Below are 25638 nucleotides of genomic sequence, written 5' to 3'. Positions count from 1 at the left end.
TTGCAAAATAGAACCTAACACAACTACATAAGATGCTACTGTAAGCTTGATGAGCTGTCTGTACATATCGCACGCTTCGACTTTGTTACAGCTCATTACGTCGCCTGCGCGTGGAATTTAACGGTTTTCTATGAAGATCGAACTTTGTACAAACTTGTCATGCATGCTGAATTCGGTTTCGTGAAATTCGTGCAAATCAATTTCTAAACCATGCCCAAACAAAATCATAACTAGAGGTTTTACCATTAGTTAAACACTGTCATTAAGAGAAACATACTAAACCCCCTGTAATTCCCTGAAATCCTCCTAACATCAAATCGGCGGTGAATGTTTTCATTTCATATTGAAACAAATACTTTAATAATATTGCATAAGGTGAGTTAATGAAGCCTTTATGATGTATTAATGAAAAATGAAACGTGACTAGAGACATGTCGATTCGTAGTCGATTAAGGTTACAACAAATTAGCGTTAACGACACTATTTAAATTAATGTGGCTACGTTGATTTACATATTGTTACCAATCTAACTTCGAACACTGCCTACTCAACGATACGTCTTATTAATTTTCTTTGCCAAACAACTTGTTTTTGCATCAACAATTCTTGAATAGAGTAACTGTTTATTTTACAAAAAAACAAACTGTTACAATTAACGGTCAAAATATTTTTAAGGTTCCATTACTGTTGTATACGCCTCTAAACAAAAGATTGCTCTATATTCCACATTTTTATGTCTTATTTATGGAGCACGGTGGGCAAACAGACGTGCTATTGAAAGAAGTTTTTTGTTTCAAATTTTTTTTACATGCAAATATGGACCGTTACAATTTTACTTGCGTTTTTTGCGCTAAAATGGAGAATCGTTTTTTGTTTAGGTACAAGCATTTATTAGTTTTGGTAACCAAGTTATTTTTTTCGTTATACTAATTCTTATTTTAAATGTTTCCTTAAAACTCTTTATTAAATCATCCTTAATCTGTAGGTAATTTTGTAAGCTCTACGCTTTATCGTTTATTTAATTATTAAAACCTAATACTTTATGTAGGCTCTTTACTATTCTTCAAAGCCGTAGTAAGCAATAACTTTCTGTTTAACTAAACGATGAAACCACTACCCTCACCACAGTTTTCACCCTCTATTCTATTGTTTATTGTTGAACACTACTTCGCGGAAGGTTCCTAAGGGCACGCAGTAAACCTTATTGTCTATGTCAACACGAGTTTTATAGCTACCGAAACCAACAGGGCTTTTCGGAACCGCTCTATAATTAAATTTCTGAAGAAATCCTGGAAATATAAGAAGATTCGATTCATTGTTCCGTTACGGTGGAACAAAGTGCCCGCACCATTAACACTAGAATACAAATAAAAGCCACTACAATATTTTTATAAGATAAGCCGAGATAAAAATGAAATTATGGAATTCCTAATATGAAAGATTCACACGAAACATAAATATTCATTATTTTCATGGAACCTTAAATGTGTATGTTTTTTAAGGAACATCATTACCCATATTATTTGCCGCCGCCCCTTTTCGTGTTTTATTGCAGATAAACTAAAGAAATGCATAAAACAACCCAAACCTTTCTGCTACGTTGTAAAACACATGAACAACGAAAAGAGTTTTGGACAATGGTTGTTATTGGCGAACCCTTGCAATTAACTGTACAAAGTATTTCGCAGTTGTTTGGCAAACAGTCCGCCTTTGTGCTTTTCACAATCATCCTCAACCCGTCAATTTGGGTGCGAAGGCCGTCGGCTATGGCGATCTGTGATAAGTTCCCAAAACGATCGCGCCGCCAAAGGCGCTGCGCCGGCGCACGGGGACAATGCTAACGGCTCGTTTATGGCGGTGGCCTTTTAAAGTTTCTGTTGTAAAGCCGATATTTGCGTTGTTTGCATCAAAGGGGATAACGGTTCTTGGGTAAGAGTAATTAGTGGCATTTGTCGTAGCATGTTTGGAAAATAGAAAAAAATATGGTAAAAAACTTAAAACATTTTTGTTTTACAGCATAATTAATAATTATCCTTTTCTCTTTGCGCCTAATCACTCTGTAAACCGATAAACTGTTTCATATTATGTCTAATCATAATACCTACTTTTCATAAAAACTTACCTACATAAATGACTACGTGCACAAGGTTCATAATATTTTTTCGATTCGCGATGATGGCGTGTATGCAACTGAGCCAAAATATCAGAAACTCAATTAATTTGTCGAAGCATGTTTGGAAAATAGAAAAAAATATGGCAAAAAACTTACAACATTTTAGTTTTACAGCTTAATTATCCTTTTCCCTTTGGGCCTAATCACTCTGTAAACTGATAAACTATGTGTATCTGTTTCATATTTATTTATTTATTTAAACTTTTATGCCAAAATCTGTTTCATATGTCTAATCATAATGCCTACTTTTCATAAAAACTACCTACATTTGTCTACGTGCACAAGGTTCATAATATTTTTTCGATTCGCGATGATGGCTTGTATGCAACTGAGCCAAAATATCAGAAACTCAATTACCCACCCACCTACCTCTCTCCTTCAAAAAGGTTACACGGTATAAATCCCGATAATTAATTCAGTTGTTAGTGACCATGAAAGTTTAAAACACATTAAGCTGCCTCATGTTCTCCTGCAAATACAAGCTTGCAGCCACATGTTTTCCGATGCCTCGATTTGCAATTCAGGATTTTCGACCAACACCTAGTGTTTTAACAAACTGTACCCCTTATTTAAATTCTAATCAGTACAGAATGATGAGTGCGTGATTGCGACATCGGGGGAGCGAAGAATCGCACCTGCGTTTTTTTGTAGCGTCCACTTGAAAATCGAGGACTGTCATAATTATATGGCGAGCCACCTCGTTACATGATAAACGTTACCGTAGTGTACAAAAAACACTCTCCAGGGCGAAAACAAATATTAGTATTGACGCGGTCGTTCACACAGGCAATTATGCGCCGCGCCAACCGCCGATAGTGTAAAGATTGACGGCACATTTCGTCTGCACCCTTATTTTGCCCGCAAGTAATAATTTTCTCGCCGAAACGAGCGAAGTTAGGAGCCGCAAAAAACTAACGCGTCGAAGTCGACTTCACACGAACGTTTTAAAACGCCGGAAACGCTTGGATGCACGCACCGAAAATCATCAGAGCTAAATACTGTATCTACAGAAGATACAAAGTATACTTGTCGTGTTGCAATATAATATCCCGACATGAATTCCAACGCAATGGACTTGAGAACAAAAAAGTCATTCCATTTATTTTTGGCACATTTAGTTATTTTCACAACACATCCTCTAATGGTCATAAAGATAGATTCTCTGGCAAGCAGTTCAGTTTTTGGAAGGTGCCACACACAAATTAGTGAAATAGAAATCGGATCTGAACACTCTTATTTCAGTTAGGTATATTAAAGTTCCTTATTTGTGTAGCTTTTGAGTATCGCCTGAAACCTGCTAATAAATGACTTTATACATAATAAAATTATAAATACAAAATAAGGGTATCGTGTAGCACTTCCAGCAATGTTTGACAAACAGATCAATGGTTCTCAACAAAAAACGCTCAGCTTTTTCGTAATTAATCTTTACAAAACACAGTAACATTACAAGAAATACGTAATACAAATAATCTCTTACCGACAAATTGCGTTGGCATTTGAGCAGAAAATACGCACGTGTATAAGCGGTCATTATTGAAGGTTACCCTTTTAAAATCACTCTGGTCCGACGCGTTTTAATAATTTGTTTATGTAAATTCAGAGAGCCGGGCTCCAAATAATACTCTTTATTTTGTAATATGAAATTTTTATTTCGCTACAAAAATATACATAACTTGGATTAAACACTGATTTATTTTAAACTATACTTATAGTTAATGTCAAATTACTTATAGCATTGTGTCATACCAATAATCACAGCAAAATAAACGTAGCACAGCCACTTATGTGGGAATTAATTGTATTTTTTTTAAAGTAATTATTGGATTTCATAGCTTTTACACAAATTCATAGAGATTCTACGAGTATAACGTATTACTGAATAACAAATAATATGAACGGTCACATACATTCGATTGTACATAACATTTCGACTTTACATTAAAAATCGAATCGCACCTATAACATAAATGTAGAATAGAGTAAACACATCATATTCGATATCAAATAGAAGCTCCAAGTAAGAGACAAGGTATGGACATCTCAGGAATGCATCTTACTAATAAATGAAGGCAAGAAAACTACTCGTACGACTCAATTTTTCTCATGTCATGTGATCGGTCTATTTAAAATCAAATAGGATGTGTACTCTGTATAATTTGATGTCTAACAGACAATACTTGTTAATACATGTATGTGACTTCCATTACACTTACATAATTCTTCCATGCATCTATTACAAATTAAAAATTAAGTATTCATATACGCGGATCAGAAAAACTCAAATCGCATTCACTGATAAGAATAACATCATAATAAAATATGTGATATTTAAAACAATTAATCACAAACGAATACTGCCTGATTATTAAAAATATGCAATTAAGTAAACAAATTAAAACGATGTTGGAATCATTAGTAAATTCTTAGGTGGTAGATGTTTAAAATAACCACCGAATATTTTTAAATTAGACTAACTATAATTATAATGGAAAGACATTGAGCTATACTAAAACGAAATCATGAAAATGATACAGTAAACAATTTTATGGAATACATATACGGTATGTTCAAATTGCTATGTGATGTGCACGTGGCGTTCGAAATATCTACAAAACCGGGGTACCCGGGCCTTTCAGCAATCTCATCTTACTAATATTATAAACGCAAAAGACTAGTGTGTATGTATTATGTTATCTGTGCCAAAAGTTGGTAATTATGGATGTTTGTTACTCTTTCACGCAAAAACGACTGAACGGATTTTGATGAAACTTTACAGTATTCTTGTTTATACATCAAAATAATATATAGGCTATAATTTATAACGATCTGTGACAAACTGAGCTTCACACAGGCAAAGCCGTGGCAAAGGCTAGTACATAGATGTCACACGCCCCGCACACGCCACACGGCAATGTAAATGTACAGTCGACAGCACATCAGACTACGGATGTTTATTGCAAATTAGCACCAAATGCAACTGCATAAGATGCATAAGTTTTCCTCGATGTGCAGTCATCTGTAACCTTTATTGCTATAAGGCCTCGTTCCCAAGGGTACACAAAAAACGTTGAGGAAAAATTGCCACCAAGCAAATAATACTCGAGACGGCTTTACGGATGAACACATAAAGGAATAATTGACGAATTGCTATTTAAGATATTTTGTAAAATTATAAAAATAAAGCGTGTCAAAGATATTGCAAAAACGTTCGCACGAATGTATGCTTACAATCGCAACTAAGATGTTAAGGTCCGATTCGACCAATCCGAGAATAACTGGCACATTCACAGTTTCAGTATGGGAAATATGTCAAAACTGACGATTTATTCTGAGATTAATATTTATTTACTCTTGTTTGGTTGAATCCACCCTAAGGAACTTTGCTAAAAATAAGATATCTTTAAAAACTACAGTCATGTGTATTACTCACATTGCATTGATGAGTTGTCTCTACAACTACAGATTAAGTATTCCGCTTTTAAAATTGTATGTTGTAAAAATTTAACCCGGCGAGGATGTGGTACAAAAGGTATAAGTCGAGGATGTGGAGGGTCTTTATGACCCTGTATTTTATTTGTAGATTTTTCCCTACTAAGCGGTAGTTAAAGTAATATTTATCAAGAAACTTAAGTAATAGTTAGTAGTTAATGGATTTAAATTGAAAAATTCACCAATAGCCATATACATGTTTAGATAATAGAGCTATTCTAAAAGTCTAAAAAATAGTGAAAGGACAATGACCAAAAATGTATGGAGTGTGGTCCAAATGTCCACCACTAAAGAGACCTATGTAGTAAAATAGTCTACTAAATACTGATTCATTATAACCAAACCGCAATCAAAAATATGCTGTCAGTAAAAAGTTATGACTGAATGAAAAGTCATGTTTTTTACCTTTTCATTTGAAAAATGTTCTTGATATCATTATATCCATCGCACATTTTGGATTAATCTATGCATGTTATGTCATGTCGCTTAGTGTGCCGTGTTAGATTATCGCTAAAAGAAAAAAAAATAAACTCAGAAGAAAGATAACAATATTGGATTATTATGGTCGGATGGTCGCTGCTCCGCCCCTATTGGTTGTAGGGTGATGTTATATAACCTTAAACCATTCTTGATAAATGGGCTATCCATAACAAAAAGAATTTTTCAAATCGGACCAGTAGTTCCTGAGATTAGCGCGTAAACTACTACAATTTTTCATACAGTCATAACTTTTTACTGACAGTTTATTTTTTTTTCGTCCCATACTAAAAGTTAATCTCTATTTAATGGACCATAAGCCAATATAGGTCTCATTAGTGGTGGACATTTGGACCACTTTTGGTCATTGTCCTTTGCGTTATCTTGTAACAAAAAAGCAATTTCATCATATTTCATAATATTAATTAGTATTTTCTGGTAATCAATATCTTATATCATTAGTTATTCATAATTAGTCTTCTAAGGTACAAATTAGCTCATTCTTAACAAAATAGAGCAATGTGATTTTGGCAAAATTTCGTCATTTTTACGTTTTCGCACGTCTATTTTCTTTCACCAGCGATGGTTGACTCACTAGTGGCGTGCAAAGGGTAGCAGAGTTCATTTACTCCAGCTACTGAGACGTTCAACAGCACACGGCTACAGAATAAATAACTGTACACAAAAATATGAAGCACGGGGTCAAATTGACCCCTCCACATCCTCGCCGGGTTAATAATAGATTTTACGTTTTAAAATCGTAGTAAGTTAAAATTATTTACGATACAGATTATTTATAAACTTTTTTAATGTTTACAAATAGAGAGAACCTCTTTATTTCAGCAAAAGATTGTATTAGTGTGCATACAATTAAGGCACCAACGCACTAGGCAGCAACCATTGTAATTAACATACTTTTTTTAAATCTTTCGAAGCCAAGCTGCTTAGTGCGTAGGGGATCTTAATTTGTGTATTTAAAAGATGGAAATGGTGAATCTTTGACAAAATAACCAAATTTATTTTAATAGCAATAAGAATACGTAGGTATTTATTGTTGCTAAGCACCATAGATGTGACCTACTTAACACGAGTAAGTTCATTGCTTTTATTATAATTCGAAACTCTAATATTACTAATTATTTGGATTACATTTATAAAAATATTAACTCCACATTTATCACATTGGGCTTTTAATATGTTTTCCTTTGTAATTTCTCTACTACACTTATTAAATTACCGTTAAATAATAGATTAATCGATAAATAATAATGTTATAGTTAACATCAAATGTACAAAAGTAGTTAAATGTATTTTACTAAAATACGCTATATTTCATAACAATGGTACGCAATAGGTTAAGTAATTCATTTTAAAAGTAACGAATACTTTCTTATATTAACCCTTAATATGACAGTGGGAATATAGTTCCCGCCATATTTTTAACAGTATTCCCATGTCTTAAGGTTAAAAAAATAAAAATGTGGATAGAAAAGTTACTTGTATTTGCAACATTTTAACCAGTGTTTATAAGGAAATATATTGTGCGTGAAAATGAACGTTTAAAACCCATCCAACCAACGTTTAATAAAGTCTACAAGAAGTAGCATAATTTCGAGTTAGCTAATCGAACTATTACTCGATTTTGATCAATAGTTTACCCTTTGGCGATGACATTAAAAATAAAGGGATACCTAGTATCTTAACAANCTTAACACGAAATTACGCTCAAAGTTTTTCAAACGAAAACACAGATACGTTTCTTTATTTTCAGTAGTTAGACCAATCAAAAAACAGAATCTTTACTTGAGATTGAATCAAGTTTTGAGCGTTGATACATACTTCAATCAAGTGGCCCCGGATGAGACTACATTAAAACGATTGGATCAATCTAAAAAGTTCGTAATGTAAAATGAAGGAATGTTTTATTAACATACAATTTTATAAATATTGAAGTAACTTTTTCCAGGGGTCTATTGGCTACGCAGAACTTACAAGTCTTTTTCGTACAGTTCTTATACAAATACTTTAAGTTTGCTAAGAGTCTATCTATACCTTAGCGACCGCGGCATTTCATTTCCCAAACACCCAAATATCAGATATCGCTTAATTAAGAGGACTAAATCATACATGATTTGTATGTTACTGGATAATATTAATTAAGATAAAAAAAATTAGGTCCGCACACTTTATCAGGTAGAACGGATTTTATGTTCTACCAAAACACAAACTATAGGTATAAAAATATTATCAATATTTGACAAGTTTGAATTTTAGAGATCAGTTGATTAAAAACTTTTTCAGTGAAGTAGGATACCTATTTTTCGGCTTCTTTAATGGCTTTGTTTGCTTACAGCCTTTAGCTTCGCTTCAAATTAGATGTTTTATTGAGAATATCAAAGCGACCAATCGTAATAGACCCCGCCCGCGGGCGCTACACGTTACACGTCCTCACACGTAAATGTACAATGAGTGTCTCATACGAATTACGATGCATCAACAAGGAACATTTCCGCACATTGAACGCTACCACGACGCTACACACGAATGTCAGTTACATCGCGTGCTGCTTGCTAAATCTACGCGTCGCGTACTTTTTACGCTGCACGCGTACATCTTATTACACTTACATCAAAAAGTAACATGCATTTACGTTACAGAATTAATGTTTTGTACGCGATGTTTAGCGCATATTGCACGCTACACTGGAATTTGACATACGTACGTAGGTAAGTGTCGCCTACGTAGCACGCTGCACTGGAATTTTATATAGGTAAGTACGTTTTAGCAATAAAAACTATGCACGCTACACGTTAGTGTCGTACGTTCCACGTGTATGCTGCACTGGAATTTCATATACGTACGTTAAGTTGGAACGATGCGACACGTAAGTTCCGCGTTACACGCAAGCGTCGCGTACGTTGCACGCTACACGTAAGTGTCGCGTACGTTGCACGCAAGCACAGCGTGTCGCTATACGCTACAGGTGCGCGTAGCGGGGGCCGCGGGCGGCGGGCGCGAGCCCTAGGACTCCGGGAACAGGATGCTCTCCACAGGGGCAGACGCAGTCATGTCGTCGTTGTCTGGTCGCGACCAATCCTGCAACAAATAGGTATAGTATAGTATTTGCCACAATATTTCTGTTAGATGTGTGGCGACATCTATCGACACGCCACTACAGTCATCAACCAACAGATGGCGTTGACACCGATTACCTTACTATGGCACACATCACCGCGCCTACAAACCTGCATCGCGGTGACAGAGTTCTCTGCTTAACTGAGTAGGTATATAAAAAAACCGAGATGGCAAATAACCGGTCATTGGTCCCCGAGCACAGAAGCGATTCCATCTTAGCTTCCTTATTGTGATATCCCACAGATGTTTATGAAAAAAACGCTGGCCGTAACAACGTATTACACTTGAAAATTTCGACGGGTTCATCCAGTGCCTGAGTAGCTCAGATGAAGGAGCAGTCGCCCGGCAAGCGAAAAGTCGTGGGTTCGATTCCCTTGGGCAGTACGATTGTTTTAAGTTATTTATAATTTTCAAATTAGTATAGTATTTTCGTTTCTTTCAAGAGGAAGACCTCAAACCACCTGGATGACGAATGTCCAAAAGGACATGATAGTATTGGGACTCCACAAACTAGACGTTCAAGATAGAATCAAATGGCGGCGCATGATAGGGAAAGCCGACCCCGCGTAACGAGATAAGGTGAGGCAGAAGAAGAAGACTGTATTGTCGTGTTTATGTTCTAGTTAATAAAGTTAACACTCTTGATACAGGGGCTCTGTTGGTTAGGATTCCTTTCAGGTGGTTTACACTAAACAGGGTCACTTTGTGCTATCAAATGTATGTTTTTTTTTAATTTGAGCATTTTGAATTTCAGAGAGAGCGCGGCTTACGCGTTGCTCTCTCCTACGTGATTTAGAATTTTAATTGTTGAAAGATTTTAGGTTGCTAACTATGTTTTCAATGTGGGCAAATGTATGGTTACGAAATTACTGGTTTTAGTGAATCAATCTGATGCTCGAAAACAATTACGATTTCACAATGATAAGCCGTGCGCTGCCCGAGTCCAGGCGTTACCCGCAACCTTCATCCTCTATCCATGGAGTCATAGTATAAAAGTAGATAAATTAATATAATGAATATTATTTACCTGTTCTTCTGTGCTTGCAAAGAATAAGTAGAACAAATTGGCTCCTAAATCGATGGCCGCGGCCAAATAGAACACCACACGCCATTGTCCGAGTGTTTGCTGAAACAAATTGACATTGTTATATTTTTAATTATACTGAGTATACGACATCTAATCGATAACCTTTTATCGCGCCATTTTATCCATGTTACGCGATAAGACCATGCATTTGTCGTCGATAAGATTTTATCACGGTGCTTATCGGCCTACACGGCTTCCATTCGCATTATTCCTGTTTTTAGTTATAAATGCGTTGAATAGAGCTCTGTGATTGGTTCGTGTGTCACCCTGTGCTTCCACGCGCACTGTGAGACCTCATAGTAATGTTTGAGAATACGGGCGTTATTCGTGGTCATGGTACAGACCTGGTCTTTGCCGATGATGCGTCCGATGGCGTAGGGCGCCATGAACCCGCAGAAGTTGCTGGCCGCGTTCGTGATCCCATACATGGTGCCGGCAAACTGCGGCGACAGGTCGATGTGGTTCATCTGGTTGCCTGGGGAATCATTATTCAATAAATACACAGCGCCATCTCTTATTATAGCGGTTAACCACAAAGTAAATATATCTAGCGGAATAGACCAACAAAGAACTGAGCGAGCGAGATGTCACTAGCAGCAACACTGTGTGATAAAGATTGCAAACACGGTTCTGTTTGACGTGATACTGTCGCCGTCACATCAAACAGAACCGTTTTTTGCAACTATTTGACAGTTCAGAAACACGCAGTGGCACGCTGAAAATTTGAACACTGATATATTTTCAGATTTTACGTTAATGATATTGTGGATGTTTGTGAGAAATAGTGCTTCAGAAACGTGGTGTTTCTGAAGCACGAAATTGGTTTTCTTATGACAGCTCGTGGTTGTTGCTCTATTCCGAAGGAATATTAACTTTATGCGCTTAACTTAGTCAGTGCCTGAGGTATGGGAGCGACATGGTAGCGATGACATTAACATTATGACGTGACAAAAACACCCTCCCGCGCTGCTCCCATAGCTAGGTTATACATATAGCCATAGTGTAGCCAGGATCTACAGCTTGACCGCCAATAAAAACCCAACCAAGTTTGTCCCAGGGGAATGTTATAACTGTCATTGGACCCGCAACGAAATTAATCAGAAGAACATAATTAAGAACACAATTAAATATGGCCTAATTCTTACCAGCATACACGGCGCCACCGAACGCAGAAGTGATGCTTAGCAACAGCATGACAGCCATACGGTCGCAGCCTGCCCACGCGATGCCCAGTAACCCGAAGGCTGGGATGAATGCGGCTGCAAAAGTTGATTACTAAGTAATTGTGACGTCATTGATACGTTTACATTAATAAAAGTTAATGCAATTTACAAAAGTAGCTATGAGACGAACATATCGTTGTAAGAATCTCTTTTTTGTTATTGACATATTATTATTTATTATTGACACAATTGTGCTAAGGTTAAATACCAATAAAAATGCCTCAAGTACTGATAATTTTATTATCAGCTAATAATAGTTATAGTACTACACTTTTGTTTACACGACAGTAATATCCAATAATAACTCCACAAACAATACCAACAGTTGGTATTTTTGATCAAACAATAATAATACCTAACCATCATTAGTGATTGAATTAAAAGAAAGAAGATATGTTTTCTTTTATCAAAATAACAAATAAACAGTGTCTTCTCACCAACAGTGTTCCAGAGTTTCATGCTGGTCAACCTCGACAGCCATCCTTTGACAAGTATCCAATCAGCGAATATACTAATTAAAATTCCCGCAATCCATGAGGTAAGGTAAGGGATAGCTGATAATCGGGCGTTCTGTAAATTATGACAATAATTGTATGTTACAAGAGGCAGGTTTCTTGACAAAATTAGAAAGTGACAATAACCCAGTGGTGTCGGTGTCGGGTCGGATCCGAGGAACGCGGGTTCGATCTTCGCTGTGGTGTGTGAACCCATGCACTCGTAACAAACATTTAGCTTACTACGAGTGGTTAACGGGACTATTAGTAATTTTCTTTAAAAAAAGCTGTAAACCTCGTAAGATCTATGGTACTTACGAGTAAAGTATGGAATCATCCCCTTGTGTTTTGTTCCGAGCCATCATAAGAACTGAATGCCTATCAATGTATCTATGGTATTAATTTAAAGTATATAATATTACCTTTAAAATGGTACCATTTTTATTTATCTTCTATTAGTCATTTAGTTCTTACATCATTCATAACAAATAGAGTGATTCCATACTTTTGCTCGCGAGTGTATATGTATAACCACCACCCATAATTACAAACTACTAAGAATAAGCTAAGTTTCAGAGTCCTATGCCAATGTACTGCAATGAACCCCTGTCTGGTAGATTAATATCTGTTTAAACGTTAAACAAACCCAATTTGGCAAATAATGGCTGACCTGTGTCATGTCTTATCAGAAGGAACTGCACATGAATGGAAACTTACAGAAACGATATCGTAATGCAGAATATTGTTCATGTATGTGGGCAACTCTATCAACTGCGTGTAGAACAGCCATGACTGGCCACACTGCGCGATGAGAATGGCCCAAAGCGGTACGCAAGTCAAGAATTTACACCATGGTATAGACATAGACGGCTTGTCCTCCTGGAAAGAAATTAGATGATATGAGAATATTAGTTTAAACCTTTTCTTTAGTATTATATGTATTATAGCTTATCACGAAAACGCACGAACTCTAGGTTTACATAGCGATAGCAGTAGGTCACATTTTATCAATACCTTTGATGAGAAAATATGCTATCAGAAGATCAAACGACAGGAAAGGAGGAATTTGCAACTTGTGACTCGGCAAACGCGATTTCGCGCAACATGATATTGTTACCTAATTCCACAAAGAAACTTATTTGATTTGATTTGATTGTGCGACGCATTTTCATGACTCGAAAATGTATATGTTACGGTCAAAGTGATAAATGTGAAAATTATGAATAATCGCCGGTTATTATGAATAATTACCGCATGATTTGGTAAATGTGATTAATATGAGGTCATTTATGTGTGTATAAAACTAAATAGGCGGCTTACCCCCGCCGCACCTTAACCTATTTTTCACTTTAAATCAAAACATTATGATATAGGCATCATGGAAAAGTAATAATATTGTGCAAGAAACATTCCAAACTCATTATGCCAAATTATATTAATATATGATATAAAAACGTTCAAAAGTTTGGCTGTACACGAGCACGTACACAAGATGTTGTTCTCTTTTATGAAATTTGTTAGTACTAAGGTTGAATTATTAAATAATCACTGTTAAATGTGATTAATTTATCACTTTTACCGCGACTGATGGTAATTATTCATAATAACCGGTTATTATTAATAATTTTCAATTTATCACATTAACCGTAACATATACATACTTGTATACTTAGTTATTGCTAGCTCTTACTCCAGAATTCATGAAACTATTGAGTGATATGCGATTTATGAGCTCATCATTGTTCAATTAAGTTGAATATATGTTTACTATTACAATAAAATATCGCGCTGAGTCACGCGACGGAAGACCGCACGTGAGAGGAGAGATCTTACACTAACATACATGCAATCAGCAATTCTATGCCGATTAATTTGCGCGCCTATTTAGGAGTGTACCGACTATGTACCTCAGTTGCGCTTATTATGTAAACAGCTGTGAGGTCAGAGTGGCATGATTCACATCTGCGGCCCACATTACAACAGATAAGAATACGTCATGCTATTTGCAAATAACATTTGTCGAAAATAGTGAATACAACAAAGTGTTTAATGCCTAAGATTTGTATTATTCATCACATTAGCATACTGCCAATTGTTTAATTTAAAAACTTGTGCATTTGCAACTTCATTCCTGATAAGATCCATTATCATAATTATAATAGTGTTTTTATTATATTCTGTAGTAGATAAGATTATTTCTGATTTCCTTTTCGGTATTTCGGAATTCTGTTTAAAGATAATGTAAACAGCATTCTCTTAGTTAAATAGCCTAATGTTGGGCCTTTGTTTACTGGATAGCAACCTGGCAGTTGCAGGTTTAAATCTCAAAGGGAGCATAGCATTAATGTAATGGCTAGTTAATTAATGTAGATGTTGGAAAAAAATCTCCAACATTTATTTAATACTTTAAATTTTCATTGTTTTTATTATGTTGTTCTGTTATGCATCTTTTATAATCGAATAAAATTTTAATACCTGAGGTCCAATAGTAGCTGTGATATATTCAATTTCTTTAGGACATATCCTGGGGTGCGTCTGTGGCGAATCATAGACCAAAAACATCCAAGCTATGAACCAAATGACACCAAGGCAGCCAAACAGGTAGAAACACAGTGGCCACCCATGAGCAAAGTCCAGGGTGCATAACCACCCTGATATTGGTAATGATATTACTGTTCCTATGTTTGAACCTAAAAAGAAGATTATAAGATCAAAGCCAAAATAAAAAGGAACCTAACTAAGTTTAAGAGCCTTACGCCCGTTTTTACCATCAACCCTAATTTTTAAGTGACCCCGATGGTAACACGGGAATTTTGTTTTCATAGAGGTCACTTAAAAATTAGGGATTGGTGATGAAAACGGGCATTAGCCTTACAGCCATAGCTTAGCTGTAAGGCTTGATAAGGGAGATAGGTAAATAAGATAAGGTCTATCAGATACTGAGAACTTACCAGCATATACATAAGCAGCAAACTTTGACCTCTCCAATGGGGGTATCCACCGTGCTAGCATGGCGTGCATGGCGGGGTATGTCACCCCCTCCCCAAGCCCCTCCAGCACCCTCACGACTATAAACAATTTGAAGTCTACAAACGCTGCAACTGGACTAAGAATGGTGAAAATAGCTGTAAGTAATACACCAACTCCATACACAAGCTTTCCTCCAAATATTTCCGCAATTCTTCCTCCTGGAATCTGAAAAAGGGTGGAAAAAGAAGTATTTAGTAATTTGTCATTAGTTTTTGACTGAATCAGTTATAAGTTACAGAGAAAAATTATACCTGAGTAAGAACATATCCAAAGAAAAATGAACTTAAAATGAGGCTTTGTTGTTCAGTTGTCCAATCAAAGTCACCAGTTTTCTGTGAATTAAATTTTAAAACACTTAATTACATTTATAACAATGAAGGAAATTAATTAGTAATAATATAAAAATGTAAATAATTGATCTTACAGCTGGAACAGAGCTGTTGCTAGGAGTAGTGGCCGGGCAGACGTCTAATGTCTCGTTTGATGGAACTTCCGTGGAGTTGATCATGGCAACTATGGCGACAGATAGGTTCACCCGCATTGCATACACATTGGCGAAACCAAGGAAGCCCATAATACCCAGCACAGTACGACTTTTGATCCATCCTGTAGTTTCCTCAACTGAAACAACACTAAATTTTGTAACCAAAAATAAAAAAATAAGAGCATACTCATTGGAGTTTGAATTATCTAACTAAATAATGTTTGTGTGTAATACATAGTTACCGAATTCTTTTATTACATAAAGAAATGTACGCTTTCATAGTTTCATCCTTGAAAATACTAATTCTTTGTAATAAGTACTTGTCAAGACATAACCAAACCAACCTGGTCCATTATCTATAAGATTTCGGTGACTGCTGGTCACATCATTCTCAATATCGGAATTAATAATAGGACTTTCTTCCGCAGGCGACGACATGGTTTAAAACACAAAAAACATTCCTTCCTTGTTCCACTTACAACTCGAAATACAGTTACCAAGTCAAAGGTAAGAAGTACTTCAGGAATATCTGAAAAATAAGATTATTGCGATAGTAGCACTAAATTGATTAATGATCTCTTCGATCAATTGAGTGAGTCATGCACACAAGCTCTTTTTGAAATTGTTAAATAAATTTACAGTAAACAAAGAACTCCGTCCTTCTCCATCTAGCTATGTTCCATTGAGGCAAATAGTTTGCAGATTCTCTTAAATATTTCTTACGATTTAGGACACCTTTGTTGTTTGAAATAAAATATCGTCGAATAGTAGCCGAGACAAAAACAAGACATATTTTTTAAATAGGAACACAACTACGTCAAAAATCTGTCAAAATGGCATAAATGTCAAACCCGCCTTGCAGCAAAGAAATAAGTTACTATTCAGCCTATTTTTTTTCTTTAGATTCAAAAGTTAAACCTAAATATTTATTGAGTGAGATCATAATATAGCCAATAAATTGACCATACCATTTTTTTNCGGTTTTTACGTTGATTTCACATCTCCTGATTTATACCTACGATTTGTTCTAAAAAGTTAGTGATTTTATTTAGCCTAGCGCGGCGCAAACAGGATCACTTCATTTTCCCTATCGAATAGGATAGTTAGATATTATTCTGTGCCATACACTGTTTTTAAGCCAGTCAATAAAAAACAGAACATAAAATATTTCCCATTTATTAAACTACAAAATTTAAGTAACAAAACTAAGTACAAAAAATATCTGCCATACAAGAATTTAATTTTAAAAATATTTCTTTAACCAACGCTTTTACTGTGCAAAAACGAGACACAATAGCAAAACAACATTTAATACAATGGTACACTGCACTGTCAACGCGTTCAAAGGTCACCCATCACCCTAAACAACATTAATATTAAGTCAGTACATAGAAAGCATTAGATATATAATGCATTAAAACTCTAAAATAAATTAACAATGACTATGATTAAGACAAAAAAAACAAAACAACAGTATAAAGAAAACAGGTAATTTGACTTTATTACCCAAACAGTTCTATTAATCTCTTCAACAAATGCATCAAAATGAGAACTAAGCACCATATTTTGTAGGACTAATTAAAAACATAGTAATATCACATTTATTTGTTGTCTATGATATTATTCTTTACAATGTTTAGATTTATCTGTAGGTTAATTCAAGTTAGTGGTGCATAGTTTTAAAACAACCTTTCTGTTTTCTTAAAATATGGGCCAGAAGCATTTACTCATGGTAGGTAGAAGTAAGCCCATGACCACAGTGGAAATAAGATTTACACTATGGTTATCTAAAATATTTCTGCCACTTATGTGTTTAGTTGTTAAGCTGGAATGTGAGACAATCTTGCCATTTTTATCCAATCCTGAAAAAGATAAAAAGCATTGTGTCATATACTGCTATCAAATAATTTATTAATAACATTACATAAACAATACCTACCAGAATATTGCACTGTAGCTCCCATGATTGAATCTATAACACTACCTACAAACCCAGCAAGGGCACCATACAAAANGGATAAAATAACTGGCCACTGTGGGGGAGCATTTGCCCATGTAGCCTTTTCTGAGAAATATAAAATTGCTAAGTAATATGAGATTCCAATAATGAATCCTCCAACGATACTGAAGAAAATTCCTATTGGTGTTACTCCTCCATTTGTTCCTTTTGGCACTTTTTTAAAAGTTGTTATTAAAATTGGATCAGTCTTTGCCAAGACTGTCCCTAATTCAGATGCCCATGTATCACCATTGCAGCATGCAAATACACCTGTAAAACATTTATATTTTCTTTAGTAAATCAGTTCAAAATTATGCAATTTAAATTTTAGTAAAATATGTGAATTACCTAGGACTCCCATACTAAGCCAGGAGGCTCTGTAGTCCTTGACAAAGTCTATAGGTCTCTCAGATGCACCAACATCTAATAAGTACAATAATCCTAGCTGGGTTGCCATGCCACCATTGCAAAGTACTTGTATCCAATTCCTTTGTCCACCTAAAAAACAAAAAATATTATTAAGAATAATGTGTTGTGTGCTATTCCTATGAAAACAAATAGATTTGTTTACCCTCTTTGAATTCTTCTTCAATTTTCTTTTTAATGTGTGACCCAAGTTTGGTAGCTTTTGATGATGTCATAAAGAATGTAAACAGAGCTGCCAGAAAACAAAAGTTACTCAGAGTCAACACAAGACCCACGAGAAACCCGAACACAGCTCCACTCAGATTGACACTCTTCTTTTTATATCCATAAACTGCCATTGCAAGGGGTATAAAACATGAAGCCATCCACCTGGCAGGTGATATTACTACTGGTTCTAAAAAATAAAAGAGGAATATTATGTTAAAGTAAACAGATTATGAGACATGTAATTAGTTAAAAGCTAAATTATATTTACCGTCAAGTCCTTCACTGTCTCTTACAAGTTTTGAATAAACTAAATTCATGATCCACATGGACATGGACAGTGGAATTGAAATGGCACATAAGAGGACCGTTAAGATATGGTCATTTTTTAGGTATTTTTTATTAGGATCACTGTTAGAAAGTTCCATATCGTCGTTTCTTGGTTTTCCACTTGAATTTTAATAAATATAGCAGCTTTATTGTACGTTTACAAATATACCATTAATTTTATATCTGAAAAATCAAAGTAATAATGGAATTCAATACCAAATTATTTATTTTAATTTCACAGAAAGTTAAAAAATACAATACAAAAAATCACCAAAACAACTTTCTTCTACAATTTGACGTATTTGTTTGACAATGACAGACGGAAGTTAGTTGTGACTTTTGCTTTTTTTAATGAAAAAGTTTTTATTGCTATCTACCGTTAAAATATACACCGACAACCGTAGACAATGAAAAAATTTTCTCTGTCTACGCCGACATACCGACAACTTTCTTCACACTTGAAGACCACAGATGAGACAGGGCAGTCAGTCGTTAAAATATGAAACGTCAAAATCAGTAAACGTAAACGAGCAATGGTAACGAGATCAACTTTTCTCTATGGAGAGGAGATCATCATCAAACATTGAAATTGTGTTGTTTTATTTCACAATAATTTTAATCGATAAATGAAATTTGTTAATCATTTCTAAACTACAATAAGATCGCGTAAAAGCTGTGTACCGACCGCATAAAATGGCTAAAAGATCTGCATCCGAAGCGTTCGATACAGCAGAGCAGGTGGTCCACAAGAAAGAAGGAAAAAAGCATTCTTTGGATTCGGATGAAGAAGATAGCGGCGCTGAAGAAGAAAAAAACAATGTTCTCAATGCTGATGACATCGAAGGTGAAGAAGACGGTGTTGGAGGGATGGAAGGTGAAGTGAGTAATGTTTCTTTTTCACATATTTTTTTTATTTATTCTGGCAAAAAAATCATATGACTCAAGCTCTGATTAAGGCCATAGTGCTATTTTGATCTCATCGACTTGTTGTATTCATTGAAGTTGTATTAACCATAACAAATTCAGCTTTAGTCTTTTTTATTTGTAAGTGATATGGTAAAACAAATGTTAATAATGGTGTGTGTGTTTTCAGATAGCTATAACGCCATTCAATATGAAGGAAGAACTTGAAGAAGGTCATTTTGATACCCAAGGACATTATCATTGGAAGAAAGAAAAGGAAGTAAGAGATGGCTGGCTAGACAACATAGACTGGGTCAAAATCAAAGGCAGACCAGAAGATAAATACAAAGTTCACAAAGATGATGACAACAAGGGGCTGGGTGATGAATCGAGCAGTGATGATGAAGAACCAGAGGAGAAATTCAATCTGATAGACAACTATACAGAGATTTTGCAACATATGAAACCAAAAGAAACTATTGCAAAAACTTTACAGCGTCTTGGTAATTAATTGTATACCTATCTCTAATTAAATTCTGTCGAAAATTTTGATAAACTGATTGAGCCACATTATATTTGTGGATCTTCATTTGTTTTTAATTATTTCCATAAAATATTTTGAATATTACTGAGTAATAAGTTTTTTTTTAATTTTTCAAGGTGCTGGATCTAAAATCTCAAGTGCAGAGCGGTGGAAACGAAAAAAAGCAGGCATAGTTGATGAAGACAGTAAACATGTCACAAGAGTAACTGAGCTCGCAAATCAGATTTTAACCAAACTTGGCAACATGGATGTATACCAAGAAACTTATGAAAAAATAAGTTCAATTATTGCTAAGGATAAACGTAAAAATGATGATGTAGATTTAGATATGTATGCAGATGATTTTGATCAAAAAGAAAAACAAACTCTTGGTCAAGATAAAACTGAAACTTCAAAGGATGTAGAAGAAGACAATGAGCCAGTTGAGGTAAAATGGGAGTTCAAACGCAGTCAAGATGATAATGCTGAAATATCAGGACCGCATTCAACAGAACAGATGCACAAATGGGCCACAGAGGGCCATTTCGAATCAGGTGTTTGGGTAAGAAAACATGGCGAAGATAGCCAGTTTTATAGTTCCAACAGAATTGATTTTGAATTGTATATGTAATAAACTACATTAAACTGAAATGTGTATACAAAGTTTAATTTTGTTCATTAAAATGTATTAAAAAAAGAAGATGTTTTATTAAATCCATTTTTTTTTCTTAACATTGGACCTAATTCATTAATTTTTTATTACAACCTGAGTTCCTGTTAATTTTTGAAGTTCAACCAGTTCAAAACAGTCCAAACATCAACTCTTACGCGCAACAATAGCAGTAATGGGTTAGGGTGAAAAACAAGAATTTGAGTTAGAGCTAATGAGCTATCCATACAAAATTTCTCAAGTGCTGTCTTTATCTATCTTTACGATTACACACTCTTTGTACACAAGTGTCATCATGGCTCAGTGCTACCAACATAAAAGCTACGAAATAAGGATGCAGCTGATTTATCATAATATTAATATCATTATCGATACTTTATATTCATTTTATTCGTCCTATAAAACTAGAAACAGAAAAAAACTAATGAACCAAAAAAGTAACTCTTACTACTACCACAATCAATCATTAGTAAGACATTTTTATATTTTCGAAGGGAATAAAAGTTATCCAAGTGGAACAATGTCTTAAGTATTGTTAATTATGATAAATCTAAAACGTTAAAATAGCGGTATCGTTATAGCCAATGAGATGCTGTCATAGTGTAAGGCAATATAATGTGAAAGATGAGTATCCAGTGTTTTATTTATGAGAATAGATCGACCGGCCTCTAATAGTATCTAACTTTTAGATACTAGACTTACCCCCTTACTAATAAAAAGTTACACAGTTGTTGAACACTGTTTTAAAATGACATTGTGCTTCCTCGCCTTGTCCGGGGGAATGGGTGAGAGAGCTATTGCTGATTTCATCGTTTTAACAGGTTTTTTCGTCTGGCAACACTGGTTTCCCGCCCTTTTTCCTGCAACATAGACTACAAACCGCGCGAATCATCCCCTCCACCAAGTGTGGGCGCCCATCATGGCGACCGTCCATCGCTCATTGCGTTGCTGAACTTCGCAGGATTAACAAGGTTAAGAGGAAGTCCTGTCAGTTTATTCAGAAAAAATATTCAACATGGACGCCTCATCGTCTGGTGATGCTGAAAGGAGCCGGAGGAGGCGAAGAAGACGAAGGGCACCATCAACAAGTTCCTCTTCTTCAAGTAGCTCGATAGAACGGGCTAATTGGCGGCATTCTGCAAAAAGAGCTAAGTACCACAATTCCGATACTTTATTAGAAAATTTGTGTAACCAAGTTGAAGTATTAACGAATTTTATGCATAATATTGTTCAAAACAACGAAATCCCAAGTCAATCAATTTTGCCGGGTGCTACAGATAGTACACCCACGGCCACCTTAGAAACAGAATTGCAAAATGAGGGTAGTAAAGAGTTTTGTTTAAAATCCTTGCAAACAACATTAAAAGAATCTGGTTTTGGTAAAACTGACCAGGATCGATTTGACATCATTAACTCATTGCAACTATTTGGGTCACCTGATTGGTTGAACATTAATTTCATTGATACACAAAAATCTTATTTATCTAAACCTGGTTTTGTCGAGTTGGAAACGAACGACGATTTGAAACCATACGATAAAAATAAATTTCTACCCTCATGTGAACGCACGTTCGCGGCTTTATCAAATGCCATACTTTTACAAAGAGGAATGTTGCAAAATAATGTTACTCAATTGTTGACTTGGGTGAAGGACTTGCAGTCCGTCTCCTATGATGAATTTAGTGCTAAAATCAAGGAATTATTTTGTGAGGATAAGGATTACAATGAAATTTCTAACAATATTATGCAAATTATTTGCGGAAAACGAGCTTCAATCATTAACAATCGACGAACTAAACTTTTGAAATCGGTTTCAAATAACTTCACGGCTGATAAATTCAAAAAGATCCCACCATCTCCGGAATTTTTATTTCAGCCGGATCAATTTAATTCTTTGCTAGAGAAAGAGGGTGGTCCTACAAAAGTTTTTCAAAAACCCCAACTTGCAAAAACAACTAATGTTTCCTTTAAAGGACAACCTCCAAAATTTGCTCCAAAGAATCAATATTTAACCTCCTTTCGAGGAAATACTAACGGACCATCAGTTCAGAGTTCAAAACAAGACTTGTCATCGCGAGGGAAACGAAAGTACTCTTATGACTCAAATAAAAAATCTAGTGGACGACGTCACGGCGGAGATTCCAAAAGACGTCGTTATGATTGACTCGAGAGTGTTTCAAGCAGGGCGCTTGAAACATTTTCTCGAGAGGTGGGTAGCTCTAAAATCTCCAAAGGTGATTTTGAATATGATTTCAAATTTTCGAATACCATTCGTAAAAAAGCCCCCGCTGATTATTCCAAATCTAAATTATTATCAGACTCCGGATACCCCACAAATGTGTATAGAAGTGCAAAAAATGATCGATTCAAACATAATCGAACCAGCTCAGGTGAGTCCCAGTTTTGTTTCACCGTTGTTCCTAATAGAGAAGACGGATCAATCATATCGACCAATTTTCAATTTAAAATGCCTAAACCAATATATTTCGGTAAAGAAATTTTATCTTGTGTCGCACTTCGAGATACCCAAATTCCTTCAACCAGGCGATTGGTTGACAAAAATCGACATGTCACAAGCTTACTTTCACGTGAATGTAGCTCAAAGTCATCGACGCTTCCTAAGATTGATTTTCAGGCAAAAACTATACCAGATGACATGTCTTCCATTCGGTATAGCATGCGCACCAAGATGTTTCGCAATGATAACAAATTTTTTAGCCCAAAAGCTAAGAGAACTGGGAATGAGGGTAGTAGTATATTTGGACGATTTTTTGATTGTGAACCAGAGCCGAAGTCTGCTTCAGCAGCAGACCTCGGCTGCAGTACACTTACTTCAAGTACTAGGTTGGATCCTAAATTTCGAAAAATCTATATTGTGCCCCACGCAGGACCTAGAGTTCTTAGGGATTCGATGGGACACAGCCTCAAATCGAAAATACCTTCCTCAGCAGAAGGTACTAAAACTTCGTGTGGAGTTTCAGCGACTCTTAACGAGGAAAACATGCTCATTGAGGGAAGCCCAATCGATACTAGGAAGGTTGAACTTCGCAAATTATGTAGTCCCTCAAGGTCGTTTACACTGCCGCTTGTTTCAGAGTCACCTACGAATCCTACGCCAGGGACATCCAAAGCAACGACACAGCCTACCCAAGGAAGTAATAGAGGAGCTGCAATGGTGGCGTCGATCGGTGAGCGAACACTCATTAATTCACTTACCTCAGGTCACACATCACCTTGTAACCGATGCATCAGATCAGGGCTGGGGTGCCCTACTGAACGACACTCACCTGTCGGGTCAGTGGGCTCCTCATCAACAGCGCTGGCACAGCAACATCAAGGAATTGGTTGCCATCCAGAAGGCAATAGCAGCCTGTGCACACGACCTTCACGGTGCCTGTCTTTTGATCCAATCGGACAATACGACGGCGATGGCCTACTTACGCAACCAGGGTGGGACGAGATCTCCAATGCTAATGGCACAGACTCGAGAGGTATGTCAACTCATCCAGGACTTACAGATGGTAGTCATATGTCAACACCTACCGGGATGCTTCAACGGCATCGCGGACCGCATGTCTCGAGGAAAACCAATCCCGGAATGGCATCTCCTGCCAGAGGTAACTTCGGAACTATTTCGGACATTTGGTGTTCCACAGATAGACCTTTTCGCATCTGTTCGAGCGCACGTAGTTCAGCGCTACGTGTCGATGGACCCGTGGGACAAGAGAGCGGAGTTTCACAATGCCTTCAGCCGGCAGTGGAATTACAATCTAGGGTGGGTGTTTCCACCCCCGTCTCTCATACCACGAGTATTAATTCATCTGAACAGTTGCAGCGGCCTATACATAGTGATAGCACCAAAATGGCCGAAATCGTTTTGGAGACCAGACCTCCAGAACAGAGCCCTCAGCGGGCCAGTTCAAATTCAGAACCTGAGCGAGACGTTAGTGGACATGACCACAGGTTACTCACTTCCAAGGGTAGAGGACCTTATTCTGGAAGCATGGTTGATTGGAGCTGGGACTCTCTCCTCCAGAGTTGGACTGTAGAAGAAAAGGCTCTGCTGCTTAATGGTTGGCGTAAGTCTACGACGTTATCATATAAACCGGCGTGGAACCGCTGGGTGAAATGGTGCGCGGAGAATAATGTCACAGTTTCAACTCCCTTGGCTAAAGACCTGGCAAAGTTTCTAGCACATCTTCATTTGACAGAGAAATTGGCGCCTGCTACAATTCATTTGCACAAGTCGGTAATATCGACTATATGCGAACCTCATGTAGGTAAAAAATTAAGCGAGGACATCTTCGTAAGACAGGTACTAAAATCTATTACACTTACACGACCAAGAGTTAAAAAAGTGCCAATTTGGGATCCGCAGCTTGTAGTCCAGTGGCTTAAAGACAATAATCCAGAAGTTNTACATTAAAGTGTTGAAAGGCTTGTACAAACACGCCACAGTGACAGTCCGTTTTAAGATCAGGACCCGAAACCTATCCAGTTGTAGAGAGGGGTGAGACAGGGAGACGTCATCACCACCGCCCTGGACGATGTTTTCAAGCTTCTGGGCTGGAGCGGATTCAGCATACATATCAACGGCGAGTACATAACCCAGACAGCAGACGATATCGTAGTCATGGCTGAGATCGTGGAAGATCTAGGCACAAAGGCTCGATGGTCTCAATAGAGTCTCTCAACAAGTGGGTCTCAAAATGAACATGGACAAGATTTAAAAATCATGTCTAAAAACCGTGTTGCACCCACTCCTCTAAAAGTTGGAGACTCTATTACTCGAAGTTGTTGAATATAATGTATACCTGGGGCAAACAGTCCAGTTAGGTAGGTCCAACTTCGAAAAAAAGGTCAATCATCGAATCCAGCTCGGCTGGGCAGCCTTCGGGAAGCTTCACGATATTTTCACGCGGCTTCTCCGTCGCGTTGCCTCTCCGCTTTAAATCCACTTTGAATCCGCTTGCAATCCGCCAGGGTGG

The 25638-nt window shown here is 36.5% G+C and overlaps 4 protein-coding genes across 6 annotated transcripts; 2 read left to right on the top strand and 2 right to left on the bottom strand.

Moving 5' to 3' along the window:
- Window positions 1-7855: 7855 nt before the first annotated feature.
- On the bottom strand, window positions 7856-16418 carry LOC114362357 (major facilitator superfamily transporter 10). Of its 3 annotated transcripts, none has more exons than XM_028317734.1 (12): window positions 16319-16418; window positions 15940-16124; window positions 15536-15732; window positions 15363-15443; window positions 15033-15276; window positions 14557-14771; window positions 12799-12960; window positions 12025-12157; window positions 11510-11623; window positions 10709-10839; window positions 10305-10403; window positions 7856-9238 (listed from the first exon to the last, which is right to left on the bottom strand). In XM_028317734.1, exons 2-12 carry the CDS (start codon window positions 16031-16033, stop codon window positions 9164-9166), a joined length of 1545 nt encoding a protein of 514 aa, XP_028173535.1. In that variant the 5' UTR covers window positions 16034-16124; window positions 16319-16418; the 3' UTR covers window positions 7856-9163. The 3 variants fall into 3 exon arrangements, with proteins under 3 accessions (XP_028173535.1, XP_028173532.1, XP_028173533.1); XM_028317731.1 differs by having other exon boundaries at window positions 16235-16326; XM_028317732.1 differs by lacking the exon at window positions 16319-16418 and having other exon boundaries at window positions 15940-16228.
- A 337-nt stretch (window positions 16419-16755) lies between these two features.
- On the bottom strand, window positions 16756-18871 carry LOC114362365 (transmembrane protein 19). Its single transcript, XM_028317746.1, has 6 exons — window positions 18826-18871; window positions 18496-18737; window positions 18166-18414; window positions 17943-18092; window positions 17535-17864; window positions 16756-17457 (listed from the first exon to the last, which is right to left on the bottom strand). The coding sequence occupies exons 2-6, from the start codon at window positions 18650-18652 to the stop codon at window positions 17297-17299; spliced, it is 1047 nt and encodes a 348-aa protein (XP_028173547.1). The 5' UTR covers window positions 18653-18737; window positions 18826-18871; the 3' UTR covers window positions 16756-17296.
- A 228-nt stretch (window positions 18872-19099) lies between these two features.
- Window positions 19100-20642, top strand: holn1 (CD2 antigen cytoplasmic tail-binding protein 2 homolog holn1). Its single transcript, XM_028317747.1, has 3 exons — window positions 19100-19433; window positions 19648-19960; window positions 20118-20642. Exons 1-3 carry the CDS (start codon window positions 19248-19250, stop codon window positions 20609-20611), a joined length of 993 nt encoding a protein of 330 aa, XP_028173548.1. The 5' UTR covers window positions 19100-19247; the 3' UTR covers window positions 20612-20642.
- A 770-nt stretch (window positions 20643-21412) lies between these two features.
- LOC114362382 (uncharacterized) lies at window positions 21413-24927 on the top strand. Its single transcript, XM_028317767.1, has one exon. It carries the CDS (start codon window positions 21666-21668, stop codon window positions 22812-22814), a length of 1149 nt encoding a protein of 382 aa, XP_028173568.1. The 5' UTR covers window positions 21413-21665; the 3' UTR covers window positions 22815-24927.
- Window positions 24928-25638: the final 711 nt, after the last annotated feature.

This window comes from Ostrinia furnacalis, unplaced genomic scaffold (genome assembly GCF_004193835.3).
Source record: "Ostrinia furnacalis isolate ACB-3 unplaced genomic scaffold, ASM419383v2 OfSCF6417, whole genome shotgun sequence".
NCBI classification, from domain to species: Eukaryota; Metazoa; Arthropoda; class Insecta; order Lepidoptera; family Crambidae; genus Ostrinia; species Ostrinia furnacalis.
Note: the sequence above shows the minus strand (reverse complement) of the source record. Positions and strands in the feature narration are given on the sequence as shown.

Excerpts from the sequence above, each read along its gene's own strand:
- LOC114362382 (XM_028317767.1), top strand. The coding sequence starts at position 21,666 with ATGGACGCCTCATCGTCTGGTGATGCTGAAAGGAGCCGGAGGAGGCGA.
- holn1 (XM_028317747.1), top strand. The coding sequence starts at position 19,248 with ATGGCTAAAAGATCTGCATCCGAAGCGTTCGATACAGCAGAGCAGGTG. Across the intron at positions 19,434-19,647 it reads TTGGAGGGATGGAAGGTGAA|ATAGCTATAACGCCATTCAA; the intron begins GTGAGTAATGTT and ends GTGTGTTTTCAG. Across the intron at positions 19,961-20,117 it reads AAAAACTTTACAGCGTCTTG|GTGCTGGATCTAAAATCTCA; the intron begins GTAATTAATTGT and ends TAATTTTTCAAG.
- LOC114362357 (XM_028317734.1), bottom strand. The coding sequence starts at position 16,033 with ATGTCGTCGCCTGCGGAAGAAAGTCCTATTATTAATTCCGATATTGAG. Across the intron at positions 12,158-12,798 it reads TGCATTACGATATCGTTTCT|AACGCCCGATTATCAGCTAT; the intron begins GTAAGTTTCCAT and ends CATAATTTACAG. Across the intron at positions 11,624-12,024 it reads GAAACTCTGGAACACTGTTG|CCGCATTCATCCCAGCCTTC; the intron begins GTGAGAAGACAC and ends CAACTTTTGCAG.